Here is a 27,271-nt window from a genome sequence, read left to right on the forward strand (position 1 = left end):
GAAGTCCATACTGAGGCGTTCAAAGGGACGGGAAGCCTTTATCAGGTGCGTTTTCTCTGGCCTGTAGAAGTGCGGATTGCACTCCGCGCAGATTAGAACATAGAACATTACAGCGCAGTACAGGCCCTTCGGCCCTCGATGTTGCGCCGACCTGTGAAACCACTCTAAAGCTCATCTACACTATTCCCTTATCGTCCATATGTCTATCCAATGACCATTTGAATGCCCTTAGTGTTGGTGAGTCCACTACTGTTGCAGGCAGGGCATTCCACGCCAGCCAGTGCTTGAAGGTTGCCGCTGAGTTTGCCACGTGGGGGCTGAGTTGCAGACACTCCGGCTTGATTCGGAGCTCCATTCTTTAAAATCTAGTGTAATAAAGTGATGCTCGATCAATAACTCCAGAAGTGAGATTGGAGACAATTGAAGGCTTTATTACACTAGATGTTTCCCCCAGCAGCGCGGGTACAGAAGGCAGCTTCTCCAAGCTAGACTTCTCCAAGTGTCTGTTAATGTTTGTTTTTCTCTGATTATGCATTCTAAAACTTCACCAACCTCTGATGTTAAACTGATAAGCCTGTAGTTGCGAGGAATGATCTTGCACTTTTTTGGAATAAGGGTGTTTTATTTGCCACTTTCCATTCTTCTGGCACCTTCACCATATCCAAGGGAGATTGGAAGATTGTGGTAAGGCCTTTTTATTATCTCCCTTCTCACTTTCTTAGCAACCGGGAATGCAAACCATCTGCACTATCCACTTATCCACTCTTAGCACAGGCTAGATGTACTGGAAAGACTAGCTACCAATTTTCACTCACAATTTTCGCTCACAAAGAGAGAATAAAACAGAATGGCAGTCAACATTAATGGAAACCCAAAAATGTTCTACCGAAAAGGAAACAGTAAGAGTTGGTGTTGGTCCTACTGGGGACTGTCGGTGCCATCATCTCTTCTACCAATTTATTTGGTCAGCATCCTCTTCCTTTGTAAATATATCCTGTGCTTCTAAGCAAATGTCATCCTCTTAGTCCCCAGTAGGACCAACCCTAACTCTTACTGTTTCCTTTCCGGTAGAACGTTTTTGGGTTTCCGTTAATGTTGATTGCCATTCTGTTTTATTCGCTCTTTGTGAGTCTAATTGTCCTCTTAACTTTCCCTCGGAGGTTTATTGTATTTGGCCTGGTTTTTGCTCAAGGAATTCACCTGATATACATCACACACAATGAAACCTTTTTTTTCATCAGAGGCCAGACTTTGGTTCCCCTGTCTTTCCCTGTCATTGGAATGTATCCAACCAAGATCTAAAACATCTCCTTAAAGATCACCCATTGTTCTGTCAGAGATTTTCCTGTCAGTCTTTGGTTGAACTTTACCCTAGCTAGACCCTCTCTCAATACAGCACAGGAAAAGGCCCTTTGGCCTCATCCCATTGAAGTTAGCCCACTTCCAATTTAGATACATACGTATGAATTGGGAGCAGGAGTAGGCATTTGACATTCCTGTCTATCCCCAATAACCTCTCAACCCCTCTTGTTTATCAAGAATCTATCTACTTCTGCTTTAAAGATATTAAAGACTCTGCCTCAACCACCTTTTGAGGAAGAGAATTCCAAAGTCTCATAAACCCTCAAAGATAATTTATTTCTCTCCTGTCTGTCTTAAATGAGCGACCCCTTATTTTTAAACAGTGGCCCTTAATTCTAGATTCTCCCACATGAGGAAATATCTTTTCCACATTCGCCCTGTCTCCTGAGGATCTTATTTTGTTTCAGTCAAGTTACCTCGTACTCTTCTAAATTCCAGCCGATATAAGCCTAGTTTATTCAGCCTTTCCCTAAAAGACAGCCCGCCCATTCCAGGCATTAATCTTAAAGCAGAAATTCTACTTTATATTGTTCCTTACTCTTCTCAATTAATAACCCAAATTTTGTCACTCTTATCCAAGTGTTGGCCCATCGATACTAGGTCGAATTTGCCCAATTCATTCTTCAGCACCAGATCCAGCAATGTCTTCTCTTTATTGGCTGGCTAAGTAAATTCTCCTGAACACATTTAGAAAATTACCCACATGTGCACCTTGCCTTTTACTTGGGGAGGCAGTGGCATAGAGGTATTGTTGCTGGACTAGTAATCCAGAGGCCCAGAGGCATGCTCTGTGGACCCTGGTTCAAATTCTGTCATGGCAGATGATGAAATTTGAATTCAATAAAAATCTGGAATTAAAAAGTTGGAAAAGGTGACCATGACATCTGCCATTCTTGCCTGGTCTGGCCTACATGTGACTGCAGATTCACAGTTGACTCTTAAATGCCCTCAGGGATGGGCAATAAATACTGTCCGAGCCAGTGACAGCCACATTCCATGAACAAACTTTAAAAAACACTTCCAATTATTTAGCTAAGTTCTCCATATGAAAGGAAGATGTTTATATAATGACTTTCATGACCTCTGGACAAATTAAAATGCTTTGCAGCCAAGGAGGTATTTTTGAAGGGGACTCACTGCTATAATATAGAAACTCTTCCTTCCTTTCTTCAACTTGAATACTCTCAAACCAATTCCTCAGCATCACCCCAGTCCGAAGAGAAGTCGACATTTAAGAACTAACAGGCCATTGAGCAGATGGAATCCTTGCCGAAATTCTGAAACTGTTAAGGATATACACAATTGATACGGCTGCAAAATTTGCATCCCTCCTCTGCAAAAAAGCTCTTTCCATAAACGCAGTGTGGCTTTTGCCCACTGACATGTTCTTCTCACTTCCAGCAAATTACCACAGGCATGGGGAGAATTTACAGAATCAACAGTAAACTGTTCCACCTAAACCACTTCTATCCAAAATCACTCTTAATTTCAGTCATTGAGCTGCTGTGTGCAAAATAATGCTTGTGTGTGATCGCCAAAGCATGAGGAAATGGGCCTTTCACTAAACACAGCAAAATGCCTCCTCCTCCTTCCCCACCCCTGTCAATAAGGTCAATGGTGAGATCCTATTTTCTATATATTGGGAGCTTCCTCTCGACACAGGAAGGCATAGACAACATAATTCATCACTGTCTCCAACGTGCCAGCTCAACCTTTGGCCAACCGAGGAAAAAGATTATTTATTAGGTTACCAACAGGAATACTAATTGTTAAAAACTAACCTTGTAGTTTACGAACACTTGACTTTACAGATACCTTTTTTGTAGGATTGTATAGTGAGAAAGCTTAAGTAGAGCACAGTATAGAAAAGATGCCAAGGTACTGGGACTCCGAGAGATAGTTGTAAAGAACTTGCTCACAGCAAAAATGGGCAAGACCTTAAAGGCTGTTTGTGGAAAAACTGCTTGGCTCTCTAGCAAATAAGGAACCACGGCATGTGATACAAAGGACATTACTTGCGTAATTTATGTGAGTAAATAATTGTTATGTTAAAGGTCAGCAACAACCACATCAACTATTCCTTGGTCAAGGAAATTGTTCTTACACATGGGACTGAAGATAATTGAGATGAGGGGGGGTTATTTGGATAACAGCCAGGATGAAATTGACCCTCACTTTGTTTTCATATGGCGGACAGAAAGACCATCCAGAGACGAGATAAAGACAAGATGAGAGACCAGGGAGAAAGGGCAAAAGACCTAAGCTGTGAAAGAAACCATTTTGTGCACTCTGCTCCCCAGTTCTTTACACTGGAGTATATTCCACATTATAAACTGTAAACCACCCAAGTTTGTTGAGACAGCTTATCTGAGAACTTAATGGAGACAAAGTCAAGACAAATTTGTTAAGTAAATTCACAAAAAAGCTTTGCCGTTCCTGCCATACAGTGCGTCGACCCACAAAATCTTGTATGGATCTCAAACCCGAGACTCCAGTTGCAGCTGATATCCCTGTGCTTCTATATGCTTCGGAGTACCTACAGCAGGTACCTCAAAGCAAGGTCCTTCAAATCCAGTAACAAGAAAGGCAGTACAAAAGAGCATCCTCTCCCAAGCCAAAATGGCCAAATCGTTCAGGATATGTAATTCATATGCCAGACACCAGACTCCCAAATCAGCTGCTCTGATCTGAACTCAATCATGACAGGAGATTCCCAGGAGGACAGTTGAAACACTTTAGGAGTATCCTCGAAGTATTCCTGAAGAGGTCCCCACCATCCCATGCAAGTCCCGAGCTTGTGACCAAAATGGAGATGGCTCATGTAGGAAGGTGCCAAACGTATAGAGAGACTTAATCAGGAACATGGAGATTCATTTGGAGAGTGTGTACGAGCCTCACCAGCAACTCATCTACCTGACCCTCCAAACGCCACCTTACTCTCATGTGACAGTCTTCAGATTGTACTTTGAGCTTCTCCGTAATCTCAGAACTCCTCAAACTGGAGTGGAAGCAAGTCCTCCTTGTCAATGTCTTATTAATCATATTGTTCCGGTTTAATGGCAGTCGCATTGTTAAACAGTGGTTGGGTATTTTTGCACCTATAAATGGAGATAACCGGGACACTGTGGATTAGTGCTGACTGTGAACTAAGTCAGTAAACACTCCAACAAAGAATGCTGCTGAGTCTTTAGTTTCAACTTCACCAACCGGTGTGGATCCAGATAACAATCATCCTGAAGGAATGCCTAAGTAGAAGAAAGTAGGAAACATGGAAGTCAGTTGACATTCAAGTGAGTTAATATCCCAAATACCTCCCCATTAACAGCCTGCAGTTGACCAGAAATTTAACTAGATCATTTAGATAAATAGTGTGGTTACAAAAGAAAGCCAGAGGCTGGGTATTCTGTAGTAGGTAACTCATCTCCTGACTCCCCAAGCCTCTTCAGCATCTACCAGTCAAGAATGTGGTACCCTCTTGCCTATATGAGTGCAGTTCCAACAACACAAAAGGTCAACAGCATCCAGGACAAAGAGGCTTGCTTAATTTGGCTCCCCATTTAGCACCTTAAGTATTCTCTCCCTCCACCACTAATGCACAGTGGCAGTGGTGGAGAGAGTGTGCACCATTTGCATAACTCACCAAGCCTCCTTCAACAGCACGGTAGCATTGTGGATAGCACAATTGCTTCACAGCTCCAGGGTCCCAGGTTCGATTCCGGCTTGGGTCACTGTCTGTGCAGAGTCTGCACATCCTCCCAGTGTGTGCGTGGGTTTCCTCCGGGTGCTCCGGTTTCCTCCCACAGTCCAAACATGTGCAGGTTAGGTGGATTGGCTATGATAAATTGCCCTTAGTGTCCAAAATTGCCCTTAGTGTTGGGTGGGGTTACTGGGTTATGGGGATAGGGTGGAGGTGTTGACCTTGAGTAGGATGCTCTTTCCAAGAGCCGGTGCAGACTCGATGGGCCGAATGGCCTCCTTCTGCACTGTAAATTCTATGATAATCTATGAAACGGCACCTTCCAAGCCTGCAACCTCTATTACCCAGGAGAAGAGCAGCAGCTACGTGGGAATAAGTATAAGGGGCCTTGACAGGAAACGCACTGCCAAGGCTGCAAATAGCCCATTTTGTACAGTGGGGAGCTCCGCTCACCAGATCTCCCAAGACCCCTAAACGATCCCTGACAGTGCCAATCTAGCACCGTGGCAGTGCCCATGCGTGGCAGTGCCCATGCTAGCTGCCAAAGATACCTTGACACTGCAAGCAGGCAGTGCCAGGCTTGCACCAGCAGTGCCAGGACATCACCCTGCTCAAAGGGCATGCAACTGAGGGCTTCTGATACCCTGGGAGACCCCCAAGAGTGCAGTTGTGGGTTGTGGGGACGAGTGCTGATTGGTGCTTGCCCAAGGTCTTGGAGGTGAAGGGGATGAATTCCAAAGCCTCGGGTACCTCGGGAATCTGCACATTAAAGTGAGACTAGCTGTCAGAACAATAGCCCTGGCTGAGTTTCATTTATTTTTCCTTACTTGGAAGCCTGTCAACTGGAATTTGGAGTGGCGTGAAGTGCACTTCTGTAAAAATGAATACAGTGCAAGTTCTCCAGTGAGCAGCCCACCCCAATCATCAAAATAACTCTACTTTTAAACAGCGACTCAAAATGTTAGACTCCCATCAGAACACAAATATATCACTAACAGAACAAAACTTTGAATAAAATAAGTACAGAGGAAGAAATTATTTTATACGGAGAACATTTCGCTTTTTTAAACATAGTTCTGAGGGTGGAACCTTAACTAAATTCTGATCTCATATCCGAGGCTTCTTAATGAATTTCTGATGAGTCTCTTGTGACTTCTTAAGAAGAAAACTGTAATAACAATCAAGTGACTTTATTATAATATTATGGAAAAATTTGGGTCTATTTCTTATTCTTAATTTTCTGCAATGATGTTCGGAATTGCATTATTCAGTTGATTTCAGCATTTTACTTAAACTTTCGTTTGTATAGCTCACTTAGCATTAAACAGCCGAAAGCAATTCACAGAGGAGAAATTGATCTTGAATGGGAACAGAAGAGTACTGCATTCAATTCTTGTTGTCACGTTTTAGGAAAGATGTGAGTGTCCTTGGGAGGGTGCTGAAAACATTTACCAGCATGGATGGGGGGACTTTAGCTACAAGGTTAGATTGTCGAGGATGGGATTGTCCTTTAAGTAAAGTATATTGAAGCAAAGTCTGATAGAGGTGTACAAGATTATGACACGCTTGGATAATGTAGACAAGGGAAACCTTCCCATTAGCTGATGGTATAAGGACTAGAGGACACAGATTTGAAGTCTTGGGTAGGCATGTTGGAGGTGGGGGGTGATGTGAAGAAGAACTTTTGATTCATTAAATGTTAATGACTCTGAACTCACTGCCCACAAGGGCAGTGGAAGCCAAGATGGTCAATGATTTTAAAAAGGGGAAATTGGATGGGCAGTCGCAAGAAATAAACTGCAGAGCTGCAGGGATAGAATGGGGAAAGAAACTGGATAGTTTGTTCTATAAAGAGCCAGCATGGATACGATGGGCTGAATGGCCACTTTCTGTGCCTTTATGATTCGGTGACTGCAAAAGATGAGCGAAAGTATGATTTTTAAAACAATAAGCTTGAGCAAGCTTTTAGAGGTGAAGAGACAGATACAAGTGTATCAGTAGGAAGAGGATTACCAGGGAAAGAGTAGGACCCAATCGGGTGTTAAACAAATACTTCACATCTGTCTTCTCTCGGGAGAAGGAGGATGTTGGTACAGAATTCAGACAGAGGGACTGAGACTCTTGAGCAGTTTGATACAGGGAGTGAGGAGATACTTGAGATTTTGAGAGACTTAAAAGTGGACAAATCCCAGGTCCAAATAAGTTGTATCCCAGGCTGTGGTGGGAGGCAAGGGAGGAAATTACAAGGGCTCCTGACCCCCAAATCTTGAATTCCTCGCTAGCCACAGGAAGGTACTGGAGGGCAGCTAATGTGGTTCCATTTTTCAATCTCCACTTGGAGAGGCAAGGTTTAATCAGAAACAGTCAGAATGACTTTGTAAGAGGGAGGTCATGCCTAACAAATTTGATTGAATTTTTTGAGGAGGTGACCAGGTGTGCAGATGAGGGCAGTGCAGTTGATGTAGTATATATGGTTTTCAGCAAAGCCTTTGACAAGGTCCCACATGGGAGACTGAGGAAGAAGGTAAACACACGAGATCCATGGTAACTTGGCAAGTTGGATCCAAAATTGTTTTTGTGATAGGAAACAGAGGGTGGTGGTAGAAAACTGTTTGTGTGACTGGAGGCCGATGTCCAGTGGTGTACCGGGGATCAGTACTGGGTCCCGTATTGTTTGTGATATATAGGTAAAGGTTAGGTCGCCATAGTCTCAGATGACCAGAGGCTGCTTTGCATTTTGAGTGGAAAAACTGACTGGTGATTTAACCTGAGGATCACCACGCCTCCAGCGAGGAGCAAAGTTGAGAAGGTGGGCCTTATGAGTAACCTCAGCCGGTTTGGGAACTGAGCCCACGCTGCTGGCCTCGCTCTGCATCACGAACCAGCTATCTAGCCAATTAAGCTAAACCAGCATGAGAGGCTTGGTGAGCTTGTGTTTTCTTTGGAGCAGAGAAGGCTGAGAGGAGACCTAATTGAGGTGTATAAGATTATGAGGGACATAGACAGGGTGGATAGAATGTAGCTGTTCTCCTTAGTTGAAGGGTTAGTTAAAAGACGGAATAGTTTTTAAGGTGAAAGGTTTAGAGGGGATTTGAAAAAGATTTTTTCACGCAGAAGATAGTGGGAATCTTGAATGCACTGCTGGGATGGTAATTGAGGCATGAAACCTCACAATCTTTAAAAAGTATTTGGATGAGCACTTGAAATGTCATAACATTCAAAGATATGGGCCAAATGCTGGGAAGTGGGATTAGTGTAGATTAAAGTAGTATATTTTGTTGGTGCAGGCTTAATGGGCCAAAGGGTCTCTTCAGTACTCTTATTATTCTACGAAATGGGGTGGGAATTCCACAGGTTAGGGGCTATTGTGTCTGGAGTGCAATTTGACTATTGTATCTCTTGGCCCACAAGGACTGCTGGAAAAACACTAAACTGTCGGGTCTGGCAGATTCCACCTTCTGCGAGGTTCAGATTTTGGAAGGCATTAAAATTTGAGAAATGCAAAGGCGACAAACTGGTGCAGTGGTTAGCGTTGCTGCCTCACTGCACTGAGGACCCAGGTTCGATCCTGGCCCCGGGTCACTGTCCATGTGGAGTTTGCACATACATCCGTGTCTGCGTGGGTCTCACCTCCACAACCCAAAGATGTGCAGGGTAGGTGAATTGGCCACTCTAAATTGCCCCTTAATTGGAAAAAAATGAATTGGGTACTCTAAATTTATAATTTTTTTAAAAAGTGAGAAATGCATCCTCGATAGCGTATTGAAATCACTGACCCGCTTTTCTGAAGTGGCATACTGGATTTGCCTCCCCCATTGCCTACCAAATCCACTGTTAAACCAAAAGCAGGCATGTTTGCAGCAGGTTAGAATCATGTTTACAACCCCCAGTCCCTCCCCCCTCCCCTCACTCTCATGTTGTCATTGTAGGGTGAGGGAGAGATGATTAAAACTCGCTTATGTTTATAACACTAGATACAAAATGTTGCAAGTATATCATGATCCTCTTGTCTGATAGAGGTCTACAAAATTATGAGGGGCAGAGATAGAGTGGATAGTCAGAGGCTTTTCCCTGGGGTAGAGGGGTCAATTACTAGGGGGCATAGGTTTAAGGTGAGAGGGGCAAGATTTAGAGTAGAAGTACGAGGCAAGTTTTTTTACACAGAGGGTAGTGGGTGCCTGGAACTCGCTGCCGGAGGAGGTGGGGGAAGCAGGGACGATAGTGACATTTAAGGGGCATCTTGACAAATACATGAATAGGATGGGAATAGAGGGATACGGACCGAGGAAGTGTAGAAGATTGTAGTTTAGTCGGGCAGCATGGTCGGCACGGGCTTGGAGGGCCGAAGGGCCTGTTCCTGTGCTGTACATTTCTTTGTTCGTTGTCAGAACCAGAAACAGGGTGTCCATCAGATGCACTCATTTGCCTTTTACCTTTAAAGGTAATGTAAATTTTTGGACTTTTTAAATTTCCAAGTCAAATGTCATATCTCGCCCATTGTAATATCAAAAACAGAATGGTAAATCAAAGTACTGTGCAGCATCAGTGTTTCGGATTAGGTAGCCATACAAGCCACGGTAGCACAGCACCTACATACTGGGTGTGTCAAAAGGGAATTGTGTTACCTCACTTGTTTTTCTTCTTCTTTGTTGAGAGGAAATTGCACAGTTGTGTGAAATTGAGGTTGCAAGTACTGTATATCTGGATTTGTCAGCTCTGCCCAGGCTATTGTGCGAATATTTTCTTTTAGGCTTTTTTCCCACCCTCCCAGAAATTGTGGTTTGGTGACCTTGCACATGTAATTTGGAACTACCTAAAGCTGTCATAGTTTTAACTTCTAAATGTAATTGAGAAATAGTTACTGAGCGCAGCAGCCATTGACCCCAAAACTGGTGTGCACAGAGAATTCTTTAAGCATTTTTTTTACCACCCTTTGCACTGTGTCAACACATTAAAGCAAACATGTTTCAAATGAAGCATGACTGGCAAATTAGCACAGTATGAGGACAGAGCTGACCAAAGCAGCAGACCCCTGACCTCACTTCCTGTGGATGAATTTTTACAAACTTTTTTTTACAAAACATTGCAGTTTTGCGAGGGGGTGGGGTGGGGGGGCAGAATTTTATTCCAGGCTGGAAGAAAGTTTTGCAGTTTGGTGTAAAGTGGTGCACTTTGTTCAAGTCTTGAGCACACTTTGTTCAAGTCTTGAGCCCCCTCTTACCTTGAAGGTGACTTTTGTCAGGGTGCAGTATCAAAGACAAACTCGAGAGAGAGGAATCAGAGCTGGATCCAGTACCTTCCTCGCCCAAATTCTCCACAGGTTCAACACTGAGAAAACGAGGCTGGCAAGTATTAGGGGCTGGTTTAGCATAGTGGGCTAAATAGCTGGTTTGCAATGCAGAACAATGCCAACACCGTGGGTTCAATTCCAGTACCGGCCTCCCCGAGCAGGTGCCGGACTGTGGCGACTAGGGGCTTTTCACAGTAACTTCATTGAAGCCTACTTGTGACAATAAGCTATTATTATTATTATAAACCATTAAAACTGCAATCCCTGACTGCAGCTGTTTGATAGGTAGTACGTGTTTACAACTACTTAATCAATCATCCAGGCCAAGCAGCTTTGTAACTTTATGAATGGGATGAAAAAATAATGTATGTAATGTTACTGCATTGCAAGTTTATAGTTAATTCAGTTCTTTCGGGGCAGCATGGTGGTGCAGTGGTTAGCACTGGGACTGCGGCGCTGAGGACCCGGGTTTGAATCCTGGCCCTGGGTCACTGTCCGTGTGGAGTTTGCACATTCTCCCCGTGTCTGCGTGGGTTTCACCCCCATAAGCCAAATGATGTGCAGGTTAGGTGGATTGGCCATGCTAAATTGCCCCTTAATTGGAAAAAAAAATAATTGGGTACTCTAAATTTAAAAAACGAATTCTGTTCTTTAATTTTCCATAATTTTAAAGATATTTTGTTCTTTCATGAGATGTGAGCATCACTGGCAAGAACAGCATTTGTTGCCCAACCCCAGTTGCTCTTGAGAAGGTGGGTGGCGGGATGCCTTCCTGAACCCGTGGTCCATCTGGTAATTCTGACGTATCTGATGGTGCCTTTCCCTGTATTGTATATTGTTTAAGATTGCTTTCTGCTAAACAGTCATTTAATAGATGATAGTGCGAATACTCAATACTGCAATCATGAGCAAGAAAATCAAGGTGGAAACCTAAAAAATGTACAATTGTGGACAAAAATCACAGTGGAGTTAGAGAGAATATTTAAAATAGTGCAGAGACTTCTTGCCACAGCTGAAGGAGACTAAATAGGCAGTTGGAGGCAATTTTATTTTGATTGTGATTACAATGTTTCTGCAGAAAACTTGACACTATCACTATTGCCAGTGATTTAAAAATGTGTGCAGCAAGCTTAGTCCTTATCTGCCCAACTGAAGGCTGATCATTATCGTAAATGTCCATTAGTTTGGAATGGGGACACTGGAGTATGTATCTGCACTACAGTACTTGAGAGACTAGCTGCCAGGCCTGTTGTCCAGTTGTGTTCAACCATAGATGAAGCCTGGTGAACTACTTATTTCCCGTACCAGCCTCTCCGAACAGGCGCCGGAATGTGGCGACTAGGGGCTTTTCACAGTAACTTTATTTGAAGCCTACTTGTGACAATAAGCAATTTTCATTATTTCAGAGGCCGGGGGTGCGGAGGCAGCTTACGTTTTTAAAAATAAAATTACCTTTGTTTGAAAACCGATGACTTCTAACATGTATGCCAATCTGGAGAGGCAGCAAAAGCTACCCAACAAGTTGAAAAACCCCACAAATGGCTGACGGCATAGCTAATTCCCAGACACAAAGAGCCAAGTTGCTTCCTTGTCTGCAGTAAATGGGATATGGGCATATCATGATGAGCTACAGGGGGAAGAAAACTGAAGTATTAAAAAAAAATGCCATATGTCGTTGTTGCAGATTTAGAATTTACTGAAGGATGTATGAAAGTGCTGAAAAAGATTTATTTTCTATGGCTGTCTCCGGAGAATACAGCAAGGATTTGTACTTGTAAAGTTCCTATTGTGACCATAGAATTGTTACAAAGCATTTTGCAGCCAATTAAATACTTTGTAAAAGAAAAGGCACTGTTGGAAGGATTGTGTCAAGCAAACACTGCACAGTAAGCTCTAACGATCAACTGGTAATCTGTTTTCGTGATGTTAGTTGAGGGACAGATGTTGGCCCAGGCACTGGGAGAACATCTTTTAAATAATGCCATGGGATCTTCCACGTTCATTGGCAGCTCAAACTGGATTTTGATTCAACATCTTAGATGACGCCTCGTGACTGTGCAGTACTCCCTCAGTACTGCAAGCCTGTAGTATATGACATGTCTCTGGGGTGGTTCATGAACCCACAACCTTCTGACTTGCGATGAGAGTCATACCGTACCTGCCCACCCAACCCTACAAAGTCTTAAATTTTTACACTCTCTTGCGCATTTTTCAGCATGAGGCATTCTAATATAATTTCATATTTCAAACTAAAAGTAATCTTGCCTGGAAGGATTATATTCATAATTGATTCCTAAAAGTTGATTTGATGCAGCTTTACATGGTAAAGCAAGCAGAGTATCTTCTGTTGAAATAGCAGATCAAACATTTATACAAAAGCCTTGATAATTACCAAGAATATTTTCCACCTTCTCAGAAATGTTTTCCTGCATTGGAAATAATTTTAAGGAAAGAAAATATACAAAAATGTGGTCTGCGAAACAGCCTGGGTAAGCTTGAATTGGTGCTGTTAGATGGATGGTGTGGGGCTTTGTAAACTCTTATACCCTTGGTGATTATTAATGCACTTATCACTATTATCTGTACATGTTGAGCACTCTAATATGGATATTCTGAGCATTTGCCCCAGTTTCTACACAGTAGCAAAGAAACCTCAACCATGCATGTAAAGCACCTGAAAACAACTTGCTAAATTACAGGATCTAACTGGCATTGCAACTCCCCGTTCACCAAAAAGCTGATGGTCCACTTCAAATGCCACAATGGGACCTGAAGTAAAATCGTAAAACTAAAATGTCACTTCCTTTTCAGTTAAGTAAAACTCAAGAGCTGGAATCTTCCCAAAATTTGGCTACGTTTCATTTTTTTGCCGTGATAACCGGAATGAATCATGGAATCATAGAATCCCATCAGTGTGACCCAGAATTGTTAGACGCTTTTCTCGTCGAGCATGGATGCTCACATTTGGGTTGGGTGGGGGGGGGGGGGAATCCAATGGGACCTCGAATGCAGGAGCTGGGGACCCTGGGGAGAAGTGAACTCCTTGGGCCCTTGTTTCTGTACCCTCTTACTGAGATGTGGAGATGCCGGCATTGGACTGGAGTGAGCACAGTACGAAGTCTTACAACACCAGGTTAAAGTCCAACAGGTTTGTTTCGATGTCACTAGCTTTCGGAGCGCTGCTCCTTCCTCAGGTGAATGAAGAGGTATGTTCCAGAAACATATATATAGACAAATTCAAAGATGCCAAACAATGCTTGGAATGCGACCACTAGCAGGTGATTAAATCTTTACAGATCCAGAGATGGGGTAACCCCAGGTTGAAGAGGTGTGAATTGTATCAAGCCAGGACAGTTGGTAGGATTTCGCAGGCCAGATGGTGGGGGATGAATGTAATGCGACATGAATCCCAGGTCCCGGTTGAGGCCGCACTCGTGTGCGGAACTTGGCTATAAGCTTCTGCTCGGCGATTCTGCGTTGTCGCGCGTCCTGAAGGCCGCCTTGGAGAACGCTTACCCGGAGATCAGAGGCTGAATGCCCTTGACTGCAGACGTGTTCCCCGACTGGAAGGGAACATTCCTGCCTGGTGATTGTCGCACGATGTCCATTCATTCGTTGTCGCAGTGTCTGCATGGTCTCGCCAATGTACCACGCTTCGGGACATCCTTTCCTGCAGCGTATGAGGTAGACAACGTTGGCCTAGTCACACGAGTATGTACCGTGTACCTGGTGGGTGGTGTTCTCACGTGTAATGGTGGTATCCATGTCGATGATCTGGCACGTCTTGCAGAGATTGCCATGGCAGGGTTGTGTGGTGTCGTGGTCACTGTTCTGAAGGCTGGGTAGTTTGCTGCAAACAATGTGTCATGATATTCAAACACACATCACAACACACACATCATGATAGACAGACCAACAGACCAATTAGCACACACAACACGACAGCCAATCACAGACAAGAGCAGACACAGTATAAGACAAGAAACACGACACCTCCTGGTCAGTCCATCTGGAGACAGGACAAGGCCAGGACCTCATTAACAAGACACTCTCACAGTCACCATGTGCTGAGTACCAAGTCAGATGTGTAAATAACTAGTTGGAATAAAACTGCGTTGTACCAATCGCAATCGTGTTGGTTCGTCTGTACCTCAGAGCACCCAACACCACATGGTACCAGTGAGTGAATCGATACTTACCGGCAAATCTGCCATCCTGAGCCATGGACACCCACAACAAACCGCAGCCGTTGCAAGTCGCTGGGAACCTGGGCACCAATTGGAAGCTCTTCCAAGCAGCAATTCAAACTGTTCATGCGAGCCAACGAAAAACAGGGCCTCGGACGAAACAAGGATTGCCATGCTCCTCACTACCGCAGATCAGCACGCCATCGATGTATACAACTGCTTGGTGTTCGCGGAAGGTGAGAACAAATCTAAATGTGACACGGTCCTCCTCAAGCTTGACCAGCACTTCAACGTTGAGGTCAATGAAAGCTTTGAGAGGTATATCTTTCAGCAGCGCCTACAAGGTAAGGATGAGCTCTTTCAGCCCTTCCTGATGCACATCCGCATACTCGCGCAGTCCTGCGGTTACGGCACCACCTCAGAGTCCATGATCCGGGACCAGATCGTTTTTGGCGTTGCCTCCAGTGGCCTACGCCAGCAGCTTCTAAAAATTAACGGCCTGACCTCAGCATCTGCAGTTGAAGCCTGTGTCCTGCATGAAAATGCGACCAGCCGCTATGCCCAATTTCGGGCGACCGAATCGGCACGGAGGGGGTCCCAAGCGATCGAATCAGCAAGCCAGGCCGCCCACGAGGCCGAACGCATCCAGGCAATCGAGTTTCTCCTGGCCCGGGGCCCGGACGAGGGCGGCCGTTTCACGCGCTTTTTGAGGCCTCCCGCGTTTGTGCGCGCCAAAACCTACGGCAACACTGAGGGACGTGCTGTGCAGGCGCGCCCGACGCAAGACCGAACTGCGCATGCGCAGTGGCGTAACGAATGCCATGACGTGTGGCAACTGTGGAGCTGCACATTTAAAAGGGCAATGTCCTGCAAAAACCCGACAATGCCTACGCTGTGGCAAGATGGGCCACTACGCTGCCTACTGTCGAGCGGCTCAACCTGTGGATCTGCCACATCTCCGACAACCTCGCAGACACGTGCGGACCATCCAGCCTCCACATCACAACATCCAAACCGACGACACAGATGACCAAGACGCCTTCCGGGTTGCGGTCATTGATGTGAACCGGGTGTCAACACCATCAATCCGGCCGATGAATGGAGTGCCACCCTGACGGTCAACCGATTGCCGATCACTTTCTGCCTGGACGCTGGCGCCTCCGCCAACCTCCTAGCATGGTCAGCATTCTATGCCATGAAGGTCAGACCACCAATCCAGCCATCCCGGTGCAAGATGGTCGACTACAACGGGAACGTTATCCCGGCCATGGGATCCTGCCAGCTCCAGGTGACACACAAAACACACACAGCCACACTCACGTTCGAGATAGTTGGCTCATCGAAGGACTCCCTGCTGGGCACACAGGCATGTAAGGCTCTCCACCTTGTGCAACGAATTCTATCTCTCTCTCCAGACGGCACGTCTGACTTCCCGGATGCAGAGTTCAACGCACAGCTCCAATCGCTCCTCGCCCACAACCAGGAGGCATTCGAAGGCATGGGAACACTGCCATACACCTACCGAATTTGCCTCAAACCGGACGCCATCCCGGTCGTTCACGCACCTCGCAGGGTTCCTGCGCCACTTAAAGACCGCCTCAAGCTGCAGCTGCAGGATCTCCAGGACCAAGGGGTCCTATCCAGGGTCACGGAGCCCACGCCATGGGACAGCTCCATGGTGTGTGTCAAGAAGCCCTCTGGCGAGCTCCGCATCTGTATAGACCCCAAAGACCTCAATAATAACATTATGCGGGAACATTATCCCATACACATGACTGGAGGATGGCTCAAAGGGCAGTGCCCGCAGTTCTATAATGTACGAGACGACCTAGCCATCATTGATGGGATCCTTCTGAAGCTGGACCGGATTGTGATTCCGCACAGTATGTGCTAGCTGGTTCTCGATCAAATATACGAAGGCCACTTGGGGGTCGAGAAGTGCAGACCGAGGGCCCGAGAGGCGGTATACTGGCCGGGCATCAGTGACGATATTGCCAACATGGTGATCAACTGTACAACCTGCCAAAGGTTTCAGCCGGCGCAACCTCCTGAGACGCTTCTGCCCCATGAGCTGGTGACGTCCCCCTGGGCGAAGGTGGGTGTCGACCTATTTCACGCGCTTGGCATGGACTATGTTATCATAGTGGACTACTTCTCCAATTACCCAGAAGTCATATGCCTGCACGATCTGACGTCATCTGCTGTCATCCGGGCCTGCAAAGACACCTTTGTTCGCCACGGCATTCCGATGACTGTCATGTCGGACAATGGGCCCTGTTTTGCCAGCCATGAATGGTCGTCCTTTGCGGCCTCGTATGGCTTCACACACGTGACGTCCAGCTCTCTGCATCCCCAGTCCAATGGAAAGGCGGAGAAGGGCGTTCACATTGCCAAGTGGCTCCTCTGCAAGGCTGCTGCTGCCGGATCGGACTTCTACCTCGCCCTGCTGGCCTATCGCTCGGCCCCACTAGCCACGGGTCTCTCGCCAGCACAGCTGCTGATGGGTCGCGCCCTCAACCACTGTGCCTTCCATCCTGGCACCAACAATAGACCATGCTCCGGTACTGCATAGGATGCAACTGCAGCGCGATCGCCAGAAGAGATCGTACGACACAAGGGCAACTGATCTTCCCTCCCTGGCCCCTGGAGACAGCGTCCGCATTCACCTACCAGACAGTGGCTGGTCAGCACCTGCCGAAGCTCTCCGTGCGTGGCTCCCCGCTCGTTCCTGGTACACATGCCGGATGGATCCGTGCGTAGGCGCAATCGCCGAGCCCTTCGCCTATTTCCACGCTCGCAACGGAACCATACACAGACGCCGTGTCCTCCACTGGTGCTGACCACTGGTAGACGTGCCTACTAGACTGGACTTATGAGCCTGTTCACGCGTCAAATTTTAGCAACTACTGTATTGTAACATGTCACTGTTTTATCGTTCCAGGCCTTGTTTGATCGGTCCAAATTTCAACGTTCTTCTTCTTTTGTTATGGTACAACCTCGTTAGTATGTCACACCTGACATCGCCCCTTGTATATTGTTACGCCACATGTACATGCTGTAAATATCACGCGCACACACTCCTTTAGCTGCACTCAGGACACATTTATATTTATAACCACGTAGGCACATAATCTTGTAAAAAAGGGGGGATGTCATGATATTCAAACACACATCACAACACACACATCATGATCGACAGACCAACAGACCAATTAGCACATATAACACGACAGCCAATCACAGACGAGCAGACACAGTATAAGACAAGAAACACGACACCTCCTGGTCAGTCCATCTGGAGACAGGACAAGGCCAGGACCTCATTAACAAAACACTCACACAGTCACCACGTGCTGAGTACCAAGTCAGATGTGTAAATAACTAGTTGGAATAAAACTGCGTTGTACCAATCGCAACCGTGTTGGTTCGTCTGTACCTCAGAGCACCCAACACCACACAATGGTTTGTTTGAGGTTACGCGGTTGTTTGAAGGCAAGTAGTGGGGGTGTGGGGATGACCTTGGCATGATGTTCATCTTCATCGATGACGTGTTGAAGGCTGTGAAGAAGATGTTGTAGTTTCTCTGCTCCGGGAAAGTACTGGACGACGAAGGGTGTTCTGTCGGTTGTGTCCCATGTTTGTCTTCTGAGGAGGTCGGTGCGGTTTTTTGCTGTGGCGCGTTGGAACTGTCGCTCGGATGAGTCGAGCGCCATATCCCGTTCGTACGAGGGCATCTTTCACGTCTGTAGATGTCTGTTACGCTCCACCTCGTCTGAGCAGATCCTGTGTATATGGAGAGCTTGTCCATAGGGGATGGCTTCTTTAATGTGTTTAGGATGGAAGCTGGAGAAGTGGAGCATCGTGAGGTTATCCGTGGGTTTGCGGTAAAGCGAAGTGCTGAGGTGGCCGTCCTTGATGGAGACGAGTGTGTCCAAGAATGCAACTGATTTTGGAGAGTAGTCCATGGTGAGTCTGATGGTTGGATGGAACTTATTAATGTCATCGTGTAGTCGTTTCAGTGATTCTTCGCCGTGGGTCCAAAGGAAAAAAATGTCATCATTGTATCTGGTGTATAACGTCGGTTGAAGGTCCTGTGCAGTGAGTAGGTCTTGTTCAAACTCGTGCATGAAGATGTTGGCGTATTGGGGTACGAATTTGGTCCCCATGGCTGTTCCGTGTGTCTGGATGAAGAACTTGTTGTCGAAGGTGAAGACGTTGTGATCCAGAATGAAGCGGATGAGTTGCAGAATTGCGTCTGGAGGTTGGCAGTTGTCGGTGTTGAGTACTGAGGCTGTTGCAGCAATGCCGTCGTCATGGAAGATGCTGGTATAGAGTGCCGAGACGTCCATTGTGACGAGGAATGTTCCTGGTTCAACTGGTCCATGGGTGCTGAGTTTCTGTAGGAAGTCCATCGTGTCACGACAGATGCTGGGCGTGCCTTGTATGATGGGTTTCAAGATGCCCTCGATGTAGCCAGAGAGGTTCTCACACAAGGTCCCATTGCTTGAAACGATAGGGCGACCTGGTGTATTGGCCTTCTGTATTTTTGGGAGGCAGTAGAGATCTCCAATGCGGGGAGTACGTGGGATGAGAGCACGTAGGGTGCTCTGTAGACCTGGATCCAAGGTCTTGATCAGTCTGTTAAGTTGGCGTATGTGTTCCTTGGTCGGATCTGCGGGTAACTGTCTGTAGTGTTCTTGGTTGTTCAGTTGTCGGTATACTTTATTGCGTACAGTTCTGGTCACCGCATTATAGGAAGGACGTGGAGGCTTTGGAACGGGTGCAGAGGAGATTTACCAGGATGTTGCCTGGTATGGAGGGAAAATCTTATGAGGAAAGGCTGATGGACTTGAGGTTGTTTTCGTTAGAGAGAAGAAGGTTAAGAGGAGACTTAATAGAGGCATACAAAATGATCAGAGGGATAGATAGGGTGGACAGTGAGAGCCTTCTCCCGCGGATGGAAATGGCTAGCACGAGGGGACATAGCCTTAAACTGAGGGGTAATAGATATAGGACAGAGGTCAGGGGTAGGTTCTTTACGCAAAGAGTAGTGAGGCCGTGGAATGCCCTACCTGCTACAGTAGTGAACTCGCCAACATTGAGGGCATTTAAAAGTTTATTGGATAAACATATGGATGATAATGGTATAGTGTAGGTTAGATGGCTTTTGTTTCGGTGCAACATCGTGGGCCGAAGGGCCTGTACTGCGCTGTATTGTTCTATGTTCTATGTTCTAGTAGTCCATTCTGTTCAGTATGACAGTGGCCCCTCCTTTGCCTGCTGGTTTGATGACGATGCTGTGGTTGGTCTTGAGAGCGCGGATGGCATTGCCTTGTGCTTGGGTTACGTTCGGGGCTGTCTTGTGAATGCGACTGATGAATCTGGCATTGACGCGACTCCTGACGGCTTGAGCATACATGTCGAGTCTAGGGCAGCGGCCTTCCGGAGGGGTCCAATTCTAGCTAGTGACATTGAAACAAACCTGTTGGACTTTAACCTGGTGTTGTAAAACGTCTTACTGTGCTCACCCTAGTCCAACGCCGGCATCTCATCTTCATTCTTAATGTAATAAGGATCATCACAGTTTTGTTTTAAAGTTTAGTTTTCAAATGTTGATTCGCGGTAGATTTGGTGTTTTTCATAGAATTTACAGTGCAGAAGGAGACCATTTGGCCCATCGAGTCCGCACCGGCCCTTGGAAAGAGCACCCCACCCAAGCCCACACTTCCAACCTATCCCCTGTTTGTACTTCTATTATCAAACCACAAGCAGCGAGTACGTTTCTTGTACTGACCAAATTACCACACAACCAGTATGTTAGTTCAAAAGACTTTATTATTAAACACAAGACTTGTGTCTCTGTGCAATGATACACGCGGCTATGTATGAAACTACACCGATAAACTAAGATGACCTTTACTTAACTTCTGGATGACCGGCTCTGTGCAGGTAGATGAGGCCTTTATCTGAGTCCCCACGTATTTCGGCTGGAAATCGTCGGGTTTGTCTCGGCTGTAGCTCGTCCCTTTCAGGTAGCAATCGCGGTCTTGAACTTGGCTGGTCGTTATGCTGCAATTGGTGTGGGCACAGGCCTACCCAAAAGAGATCGATCCCTAGTGCGCAGGGCCTCTTATCCTTATTCTCTTTCGCACCCTTTTGGGTGGGGTTAACTCAGGATCCAATGGATCGATAGGGTGGCGATCACTCTGATCGATACTGCACAATTAGGGGCGGGTACCTTGATGGCTGGGCGGGTCCTAGTCGTTATTGTTCCAAGTGCGTAGGCCTTTCCAAATAACGGGAGATGGCGCCGGGGAGTCTGCTACTGTTGCTATGCCTTCATTTGAATCTATTGTGCTGGGGAAATCGGTGATTGACCTTTAACAGGTGCAAGTTTCAATTCGGTCTGGTTTTCCTTTACTCAATACACAGAGGCTGTATACTGTCTGTGTCCCGACTTGACCACAATTCCCTTTATCCTTTGCGGGCGGCCATTTTAGATGGCCACACACTGCAACCCCACCCAAGGACAGTAAGGGCAATTTAGCATGGCCAATCCACCTAACCTGCACATCTTTGCACTGTGGGAGGAAACCAGAGCACCCGGAGGAAACCCATGCAGACACTGGGAGAACGTGCAGACTCCTCACAGACAGTGACCCAAGCCGGGAATTGAACCTGGGACCCTGGAACTGTGAAGCAACTGTGCTATCCACTATGCTACCATGCTGCCCGTGTTTTGAAATACACAAATGAGTTTGAGCTGAAAAATGAACCGAAAAATCTGCAATTTGTTTTCTGATCGCAACCAGAACAGCAACAACAACTTTCAATTACATAGCACGTTTTAACATAATTAAACAACCCAAGGCATTTTACAAAAGCATTCTAAATGGTAGGTCATGCCTCAGAAGCTTCATTGAATTCTTTGAGCATGTGACGAGACACATTGATGAAGGTCGGGCAGTGGATGTGGTGTATATGGATTTCAGTCAGGCATTTGACAAGGTTCCCCATGGTAGGCTCATTCAGAAAGTTAGGGGGCATGGGATACAGGGAAATTTGGCTGTCTGGATACAGAATTGGCTGGCCGAAAGAAGACAGCGAGTGGTAGTGGATGGAAAGTATTCTGCCTGGAGGTCGGTGACCAGTGGTGTCCCGCAAGGATCTGTTCTGGGACCTCTGCTCTTTGTGGTTTTTATAAATGACTTGGATGAGGAAGTGGAAGGGTAGATTAGTAAATTTGCCGATGACACGAAGGTTGGGGGAGTTGTAGATAATGTTGAGGGTTGTTGCAGGTTACAACAGGACATCGACTGGATGCAGAGCTGGGCTGAAAAGTGGCAGATGGAGTTCAACTTTGATAAATATGAAGTGATTCATTTTGGAAGGTCGAATATGAATGCAGAACACAGGGTTAAAGGCAGGATTCTTGGAAGTGTGGAGGGACAAGAGTGATCTTGGGGTCCACGTACATAGATCCCTCAAAGTTGCCACCCAGGTTGATAGGGTTGTTAAGAAGGCTTATGGTGTGTTGGCTTTCATTAACAGGGAAATTGAGTTTAAGAGCCGTGAGGTTTTGCTGCAGCTTTATAAAACTCTAGTTAGACCACACTTGGAATATTGTGTCCAGTTCTGGTCGCCTCATAGGAAGGATGTAGAAGCTTTGAAAAGGGTACAGAGGAGATTTACCAGGATGCTGCCTGGACTGGAGGGCAAGTCTTATGAAGAAAGGTTGAGGGAGCTAGGGCTTTTCTCACTGGAGCGAAGAAGGCAGAGAGGTGACTTGATAGAGGTGTACAAGGTGATGAGAGGCATGGATAGAGTGAATAGCAGAGACTTTTCCCCAGGGTGGAAATGGCTGTCACGAGAGGACATAATTTTAAGGTGATTGGAGGAAGATATAGGGGAGACTTTACACAGAGAATGGTGGTGTGTGGAATGCACTGCCAGCAGAGGTGGTGGAGTCAGAGTCATTAGGGACATTTAAGCGACTCTTAGACAGGCACATGGACAGCAGTAAATTGAAGGGGTGTAGGTTAGGTTAATCATAGATTAGGATAAATAGTTGGCACAACATGGTGGGCTGAAGGGCCTGTAATGTGCTGTACTGTTCTATGTTCTAAAACAAAATATGACACTGAGCCACATAAGGACATTAAGACAAAATTCCCCAAACCTGGTCAAAGAGAGGTAATAAGAGTATCTTAAAGGAGGAAAGTGAGTTAAAGAGAGTTGGTGTAGTTTAGCGAGGGAATTAGGACCCAAGCGATTGAAGGCTTTTCCACCTATAGTGGAGCGATTTAAAATCCGGGAGAATGGAGAGGCCAAAATTAAAAGAGTGCAGATACCTCTGAGGGTCGTCGGGCTGGACAGAAATAGTGAGAGATCAGAATGGAGCAGTTTTGAAAACAAGGACGAGAAGTTTAAAATTGAGGCATTGGGAGTCAGTGACAGTTAGCAAGCAGAGGAATGATGAATGAACAGCAGTTCTTCGAAGATGTAACAAGCAAAGTGGATAATGGGGATCCTGCAGATGTAGTATATTTGGACTTCTGGAAGGAGTTTGAAAAGATGCCGCACGGAAGGTTAATTCACAAGGTGAGATCACAGGATTAGGGGTAACATATATGGATAGAAGACTGGCTGACGGACAGGAGACAGAGAGTCGGGATAAATGGGGTCTTTTTCTGGATGGCAAGATGTAACTAGTGGGGTGCCACAGGGTTCAGTCCTTGGGGGCCCCAGCTATTTACGATCTATGTTAATCACTTAGATACAGGGATAGAAAGTTCTACAGCCAAATTCGCAGATGACACAAAAATAGGTGTAACAGTAACCTCCAACGAGGAAATAACCTTACAACTGGATATAGATAGGTTAGGAGAGTGGGCCAAAATGTGGCAGATGGAGTTTAACATGGATAAGTGTGAGGTCATGCATTTTGGTCGAAAAAATGGGAAGGCAACTTATTATCTAAATGGGGAGAGACTTCAGGGTGCTCCGATACAGAGGGACCTGCGTGTCCTCGTGCATGAGTCACAGAAAAATAGCATGTAAGTGCAGCAGGTAATAAGGAAAGGAAATTGCATGTTGGCATTTATAGCAAAAAGAATTGAGTATAATTGTAAGGAAGTGTTGTAACTATACAAGGCAATCGTGAGACTGGAGTATTATACACAGTATTGGTCCCCTTATTTGAGGAAAAATGTAGTGGCATTGGAGGCAGTTCAGAGGTGGTGAGGAGGTTCACTAGATTGATTCCAGAGATGAGGGGTTTGTCATATGAGGAGATTGAGCAATTTAGGCCTGTACTCTCTGGAGTTTAGAAGAATGAGGGGAGATCAAATTGAGGTAAACAAGATGCTGAAAGATATGGATAAAGTAGACGTGGAGCAGATGCTTCCTCTTGTGGGGCGTTCTAAAATGAAAGGTTAGAATCTTAGAATAAGAGGTAGCAAATTTAAAACAGATTTGAGGAGAAACTACTTCTCCCAAAGGACTGTGAATCTGTGGAATTCGCTATCCCAGAGTGCGGTGGATGCTGGGACAGTGAATAGATTTAAGGAGGAGTTGGACAGATTTTTAATTGGTAATGGGCTGAAGGGTTATGGAGAACGGGTAGGACAGTGGAGTTGAGGCCAGGATAGAATCGGTCATGATCACGTTGAAAGTGTTTCGGTTCAGGAGGATAAATTGCCTACTCCTGCTCCTAGTTTGTGTGTTCTTGGGAGGAGATGCTCTGGCTGATTTTGCCATCCAGCTCTTGGTCTGTAGCATTGTAGGTAACAGATGGGGAACATACCAGCCATGATCGAATGGCAAAGCAGACTCGATGGGCTGAATGACCTAATTCTTATGCTATACCTTGTGAACTTATTTGGTGCGAGTTAGGACATGGCAGCAGAGTTTTGGATTACCTCAGGTTTACGGAGTGTCAAATGTGGGAGACTGGCTAGGGTGTGTTGGAATGGTCCCAGGTATGGAGGTAACAAAGTCATGGATGTGGTAACAAAGTCAAGGGAGAGCACAACACGGCCGGAGAATCTCGGGAAAGCCCTCCTGCCAGCCTCCACGCCTCGCGAGATTCACCAGAGTCCCACGAGACGTCGGAGTCGGAACCCCGCCCCAAATGGGCGGACCGAATGCCGCTCACTAAGGTAGGTCATAAACCTACTTACAACCTACCTGCCCGGGATCCAACGGCCTCCTTCACCTGCCTCCCAGGAAGCTGAGGCCAGGCGCCGATCAGTGCTGGACCACACAAATGTGGACCAGGCAGAATGGCACCCAGGAGGTCTCCCGGGCCATTGGAGACCCCTGGGTGGTAAGTGTAAGTGCACGGTGGTCCCTGGCCCTCCCCCTGGAATGTGGGTACCTTGGCACTGTCAGGTTGGATGGTACTTCCTGGGTGCTAGAGTGGCAGTGAAAGGGTGCCCGAATGCCAGGTTGGCACTGCCACGGGTCAGTGGGTGAGGGGGGCCATGCCCATGAAAAGAGGGTGGAGATGGAGTTTGAAGGGTGGGGGAGTGCAGGGTGGGTAAGTAGGGGCCTCTGGGAGTTTGGAGGGGTGATGGGTGGGGGGTCCTAGAAAGGAGGGGATGCTGTAGGGGCTTAGGGGGGGTCTGAAGAGGGGGGGACCTCCAGGGACCCCATAATGGGGTGTCCTCACTTTGGCGGGGGGGGGAGGAGGTGTCGGGAAGTGTCCATGGATGGGGGGTGGCGGAGACCCACAAGCTCACTTGGAGATCGGGGCACCCTTTCAAAATGGGGGCCCGATCTGAGTTCAGCTCCCCAGTGCGGAAAGAATTCTTAAGTGTGGGCTAAACCGGTGAGAAAATCCCCAGAGCCCAATAAAGTGACTAAGTGTCATTGAATAGCGATGGGGAACTCATCAGCAGAGCCTACGTGAAACTCCCTGAAAAAACAGCCACAAATTAACTTTTTGGAAGAATCGGGGCCCAGGATTCTCAACCCTTTCTTGTATTGTACAGATAGCAAATCCATCAATTTTGTAAGAGACTGCAATTCCCTCCGCAGCAGAGACTTTCAAGCATTTTGTCTTTGTGGACCACATTGGTGCATATCATGGATCCTTGTAGGCCACATATGTAGTATAAATCAATGTTTCCAAATTACATGCTAGTGTTCTGACTTATCATTGTAATCTCATTGATGACGAATAGCCTTTCCTAAGAATTCAGACTCACAATTTAAGCGGAAACTGGAAAATGTGCAAGTACAAAATCAACTGACTCTTGAAGTTAGTTAACTGAGGTTCGGAAACCATGAGGGCACAGCCTGAGTTTTCAACACTCTCATGTTCTATACTATCTCTTATTCTGTGTATAGTAGCTTTTTGGAAGCATATGTTATTAATATTCTTGTTATCTGTTTACCCTTCAGCCCGGAAGAGATATCAACAACCATCTACCAAATGTTGGAGATAATGGACATGCTGTGAATAAATTTCAGCCTGTTGTCCCTTGGCCTCAGGTTGAAGGAGTAGAAGTGGACTTAGAATCTATTCGACTGAAAAATAAAAATGCAGCACAACATGGTGTTGCTGAAAATAACCAACAAAATGCAATACAGAAACAGTATGTTACTTTCAAACCGCAAAAACATGTTTACTCTGATCCAGTGTTGAGTGGTGTTTTGGGGAACTTTGAGTACAAAGAGCCAGAACCTCATGGCGTTGTCAATGGTCCTGGCGAAGGAGCAAAACCTTTTATATTGGGTCCTGAATATAAAGATGCCGTGCAAGCAAGTATCAAGGAGTTTGGTTTCAACATGGTGGCCAGTGATATGATCTCTCTGGATCGAACGATCAATGATCTGAGACATGAAGAGTAAGTGTATCGATGTGTGATTATGTTACTCTGTTTATGCTGATAATTGTGAGTTTTTCTCCGCTTTCATCTTTCTGTTGCATTTTCTCCACCCGTATTCTCTGTACTGGATTATGGTTCCACGGGGGGGCAACAGTTCTCTATAGAACTTTGCTCTAGTGGCAATTTCTTGACGTGTTTGACTGTTGAGAACGTCACTGCTGAGCATCACCTTCCCACTCTTAACTTTCCAGTGGCTGTTGAATGGGTGTGAGGATCCAAGGCACCCTTTCTAGCCACCATGGGGCATCAAAAGCAACTGGGCTGCTTCTGTCACTGTCCTGCTGAGATCAGCTAATTCGGTGTTCATGAGGTATTGTGTGTTTTTGTACATGGGGGACTGTTCCCCCAATCAACACCCATGGCTGATCATCCACATCAATGGCTTTCCCTCCCACGTGTGTGTGTGTGTGTATATTCCATTTTGTGTGACATGTATCTTGTTGCTGTGATTCTTTGAAAAGCATGTGTGCCTATAAGTGTATTGCTGTATACATGTACTGGAGCTCTGTTACTGCAGACAGTACAGGCATTTTTTTTTTGTATGTGTGTAGCGCACAAAGACTCACGAGAGACGAAGTCGATGAGGCTTTATTAAGCGTGACTTGTTCCCCGCAGTTCAGCAACAGACTGGCCTGCGGGGGAGAACTCCTGGTTCTTATACTCCGCCTTCAGGGCGGAGCTAGAGATCAACAGCCAACTAGGACCCGGGATCTGTCAGCCAATGACATCACGGCTTCACAGTCCCACATGACCCCTAATGCATACTACCACATTCACCCCTTGTTAAAAATGAACCCGGCGGGGTGGTGCTTCGCATGGTGGTAGGGGTTTACAAGGCTGG

At 46.2% G+C, this 27,271-nt stretch overlaps 1 protein-coding gene across 3 annotated transcripts in view; it reads left to right on the plus strand.

The window, feature by feature from the left end:
• The window catches only part of galnt7 (UDP-N-acetyl-alpha-D-galactosamine: polypeptide N-acetylgalactosaminyltransferase 7), a 186,613-nt gene that overhangs the window by 26,308 nt on the left and 133,034 nt on the right, over window positions 1-27,271 (plus strand). For all 3 annotated transcript variants that reach the window (XM_072515757.1, XM_072515759.1, XM_072515758.1), the window contains exon 2: window positions 25,943-26,388. In XM_072515757.1, the coding sequence (XP_072371858.1) occupies window positions 25,943-26,388 (446 nt within the window). The remainder of the gene's footprint in view (window positions 1-25,942; window positions 26,389-27,271) is intronic.

This window comes from Scyliorhinus torazame, chromosome 9 (genome assembly GCF_047496885.1).
Source record: "Scyliorhinus torazame isolate Kashiwa2021f chromosome 9, sScyTor2.1, whole genome shotgun sequence".
In the NCBI taxonomy this organism is placed as follows: domain Eukaryota; kingdom Metazoa; phylum Chordata; class Chondrichthyes; order Carcharhiniformes; family Scyliorhinidae; genus Scyliorhinus; species Scyliorhinus torazame.